Source organism: Eretmochelys imbricata, chromosome 1 (assembly GCF_965152235.1).
Source record: "Eretmochelys imbricata isolate rEreImb1 chromosome 1, rEreImb1.hap1, whole genome shotgun sequence".
Taxonomy (NCBI): Eukaryota; Metazoa; Chordata; order Testudines; family Cheloniidae; genus Eretmochelys; species Eretmochelys imbricata.
Window position 1 is genome coordinate 6,337,791 of NC_135572.1, and position 4,663 is coordinate 6,342,453.

Consider the following 4,663-nt stretch of genomic DNA (forward strand, 5'->3'; position numbering starts at 1 on the left):
ACTCTATAGGTTAACATATTATGAGATATATTCATACATAGTAATATTGATTATCTGAGGGCAGGGCAAATGGCAGCCCCCCTTGTCCTCTCAGGGCAGGGGATATGGCGGGGCTGTTGCTGTGTGAGGGGCAGGAGAGGGGACAGGCCCCCTTGTGCTCTCAGGGCAGGGGATATGGCAGGGCTGATGGTGTGTGAGGGGCTGGGGAACAGGGCTGATGAGAAGTTGAGGGGAGCTGCTCATGGGGATTTGGGGGAAAGATCCAATTGGGGGGAGCAGTTGGAGTCAGTACAGGAAGGAGGTGGAAGAGGCCAGGAGTAGGAGAACGGGTGTCCAGAATGGAACCATGCAGGTAGGTGAAAACACAGACAAAGGAGGACAGGGGGCTGCAGGGTTGAACGGAGGGACTGAGAGGGCAGGATGAAGGCTCTAGGGCCTGGAGTGGGGAAACGGGTAACAGGGTGAGGAGGGGATTGGGGAGAGAGGATTACTGGGCAGGAGAAGGGCCTGCATAATGAGTTCATGGTTGGAGCGGGGCTTGATGGAGACGAGAGGAGAATGGATGGATGTGGGGTTGGCTTTGGCTGTTCCTAGGAGGATGTATGTTGTGGTTGCAGAATATACCTGGGGCTGTGGGAGATTCCCTTGAAAAGTGGGGAGATCTGGCTGCTTTGTTTAAGTTGCACAATAAAATAAATTGTTTCAAATCCAGGTAATGGAAAGACTACAAGTTCAGTCGCCCATGTGCCGAACAGTACACCCTTGGTGCTGTCCATCCACAATAGTACGTGTGGAATTTTGGCTCCTTATAGCACAGGCATCTGCAGGTCTGTCAAGCTGGCACCTTTCAAGAACTAACGTCTCTTTGAGAAAAAAACATCAGGGTCAAATCCTGACTGAAAGCAAGTCAGTGCCATTCCCCTGACTCATGCTGTTACACAATTTACCCCAGCTCTGAGATGGGCGATTGCTGAATGTTGCGAAATCTTGTGAATTGGGTTACCTCTAAATCCGGGACACTGCACCAGTCGGTTCAGAAATCCTTCAAATCATTCACCTTTTAAGTCTTTTCCATTTGTGCTGGTCGAGCTAAAACGGGTAACAATGTGATCAACGGTGATTCCCAATTGATTATCTGTCCTCCAGAGCTTTTACCCACTGGGCTATTAACATTGCTGCACTGCGTGCCTGACAGAGAGAGGGAATGCTGCTGCCCAGGCTGTTAAGGCTCTGCTTCCTCAGGAGTCAAGGATGAACACTCTCCAGCTGCTCCTTTCGTGGCTTTGGTAAGTGCACTGATCACACTGGAGTTATTTCACGGACAGGAACAGGCAGTCTCAACTGCTTGGAACGTTTAATCTGTAACCAATGAGACCTGCACATTCTTATGATCAACATCGTTATTCGTTGTTGTATATAGGACCCAAACTCCTCGGAAGACAGGTCCCTCCCTTGTGGTGCTTGCAACCTGGAGGCCCAGATGGTGAAAACATTACCCATGTAGCACGGAATTTTCCATGAGTAAAAAACCCAAATCCCAGTGAAAGTCAGCTTGTGTTTTTAACTCCCTGTGGCACTTTTTTTTAAGTACCATTGGCTTGCCTGGGGCTGTTTATGGTAAGAAGGAGCCTCAGCATAGCCATACCGCGTCCCAGTTGTGGTCTATCTAGACCCATAACCTGACTGACAGTCACTAGCACCAGACTCTAAACAGGAAGGGGTGCAATTAACCCTGGAATGGCAAATACTGAATAATCTGACCATAGTTTCTAGCCAATCGGAGAGTGTGTGTAACCTCTGAAAGGGTGACTTGTACTCTCTGCATTTTCTCCTGCTTCTGGAGGCATGGTGCTTGCTTGGCATATAACCCCCACTGGAGTGTCTGCTAGGATACCATAAGTGGGAAAATGGAGCTCTTTGTCTTTGCTCCAACAATATTTAATTGCAGTGAGGGTAAGGGCCTGTTGGGCCCCTTGATGTCCCTCGGAGTTATGCATAGAATTGAGGATAGGGGTTCTCACAGTAAATGTTGCACACGTCAAAACTCCCAGTGAAGGAATTTCTGGCTTTCTCCACAGGGCTGGATCTCACCCAGTGTGAGGAAAGGAGGCATCTAGAATGAAGATAGGACACAGCTAACATTCACAGTCTTCAGAGGATCCTTTTCTTTTCATCCCTCCCCCTCCAATAATAACATCATCTACAACAGCGAAGGAAGCCTTATTTACAGCTAAAGCACAGCAGAGCTGGATTGTGTTCCCTGTTCTACCACAGCCTCCTTGTTTGGCTTTGGACAAGTCACTATGAGTCATCACTGAGTAGTTTGTATGAACGCTTCTCAGCCCATGGACCATTCACAATTCACATCATTGTTCTCCTCTCACAGGATTTTTAAATAGCTAAACCATTTACTTTTTTATCATGGACCCAAGCTAAAGAGTTGAGATCTGGATCCAGACTGAAATCTTGTTCTAGAATGTACGAGTGTTCTGATCCAGTGTTTTGCTTCAGGTCCACTCTGCTTTTCTTATGTTCCCTTTAATAATGAGTTCATACAAGCCTTCATATGCTAAGCTCCACCTAGGGGAGAGGGTGTGGTCTAGTCTAGTGAAGGGGCACTCAGCTGAGAGCCTGGAGACCTGAGTTCTGTTACTGATCTCCTGAGTGACCCTGAACATGTTGCTTACCTGTTTTCTGCTTTAGTTTTCCCCTCAGTTAAATGAGGATCTACATCCTCCTTCTTTTGAGTCTCAATGGGCTTTGAATCAGACCCATTGATTCTTATGCTCTTTTGTAAATTACTATGAGATTTATAAATGCAAAGCTCTGTATAAGAACGGGATATTATTAGTAATGGGATGTTCTAACTGATCTGGAGATGTGTGAGTACCACCAGGGTTTTTAATCAAGGTACTGACTCCAACCTGTCTGAAGAGCGGGGGCATAATGGGCCATATTTTCTGTCATGATGTCACATATTTTTAATCATGTTGCTTTTAATTGTAGGGGGTGTGGTTTAATAAACTGACCAGAACCTCCGCAGTGCATCATGCCAACCTGCAATGAAACCAACATCAGTCCTGCAAGATTCCTCCTGGCAGGCATCCCAGGGCTGGAAGCTCATGGCCCCTGGATCTCCATCCCTTTCTGTTCCATATACCTCATTGCAATTCTAGGAAACAGTCTGATTCTGTTTGTGATCAAGACACAGCAGAATCTCCATCAGCCCATGTACTTGTTCCTTTCTCTGTTGTCTGTCACCGATCTTGGCCTATCTCTTTCCACCTTGCCAACAATTCTCAGCGTCTTCCTGTTTAACACCAGAGAAATTGGCATTGATGTCTGTCTGACCCAACTTTTCTTTATTCACACTTTCTCCATGATGGAATCGTCTGTACTCGTAGCCATGGCATTTGACCGCTTCGTTGCAATACGCCACCCGCTGAGATACGCTTCGACTTTAACCAGTGCAAGGATAGGAAACATAGGGCTGGCAATAATAATCAGGGGTATTGGTCTGCATATCCCAGCTGTCATTCTTCTCAAGAGATGGCCGTACAGCAAGATCCAACCTCTCTCTTATTCATATTGTTTGTATCCAGATGTGATGAAGATGGCCTGTGCAGACACTACACCCAGCAGCTTCTATGGTTTGTTTGTTGTCATTTCTACTCTGGGATTAGACTCAGTGCTCATTGTCTTGTCTTACATTATGATCCTTCAGACTCTATTGAGTATCACTTCCCGGCAAGAGCGTCTAAAGGCTCTGAACACCTGTGTCTCCCACATCTGCGTCATCCTGCTTTTCTACACCCCGCTGATCAGTTTGTCGATGATTCACAGGTTTAAGAAAAAGGCTCTCCCTGAGAGTCAAATTTTTCTGTCTTATCTCTACCTCCTCTTCCCCCCGGTGCTCAATCCTATTGTATACAGCATGAAAACAAAAGAGATTCGCAAACGGATCATGAAGATCTTTCAAAACTATTCCACTAACAAACTCCAGTGGGGGCACTGATTTGGTCTGTCTAATCTGTCTCTGTCGGAGCGAATATGGCCCGTGGTGTCCACGTGCCTCTGTCACTAAAAGCAACCCTTAAGTACATAGTAGAAAAGTATTGAAATGGTAAACAGGGCCGTTCCTCATGGATAGCTAGCAAAGCCACGGTAAATAAACTAGAGTTCTTGATATATAGGCTTGTATTGTTAGAGAATCGAAAGTAGATCCTAATTGTATTTGTCTGGGTTTACCTATATCTTATTACAAGTTCAACTATGTGACCAAATTAGCTTGTAGATGATAAATTTCAGTTCCTGAAAGTCATGTTTCATTACCTATTCTGTTAATTCAGAGGTCAAAAGGGGATACTAACGTTAAGATGAAACTTGTGTTGATTTATTTCAAAGCAAAATGCACATTACTTATTCTGCACCAAAGGAAGGCCTGCTGTGATCATTTGGGTACAAGAGGTTAATCAGCTGAACTTCAGCTATAAAGGGCCTTTTGGGCCTGATCCTTATCATCTCAGAGCTGCTTAAGCTTTGTCGGGGATGTTCAAGTAACAAGATGGAGGACTTGTGGATTAGCCCTGCAATTCTCATGGAAGAATTTGAAAACCCTCTGTATATGGACTGTCTATTGGACTATAACTTTTTCCATTAATTC

The 4,663-nt window shown here is 45.4% G+C and overlaps 1 protein-coding gene across 1 annotated transcript; it reads left to right on the forward strand.

The window, feature by feature from the left end:
• The first annotated feature begins 3,049 nt into the window (after positions 1-3,049).
• LOC144259682 (olfactory receptor 51G2-like) lies at positions 3,050-4,015 on the forward strand. The gene has a single exon (XM_077807988.1). It carries the CDS (start codon positions 3,050-3,052, stop codon positions 4,013-4,015), a length of 966 nt encoding a protein of 321 aa, XP_077664114.1.
• Positions 4,016-4,663: the final 648 nt, after the last annotated feature.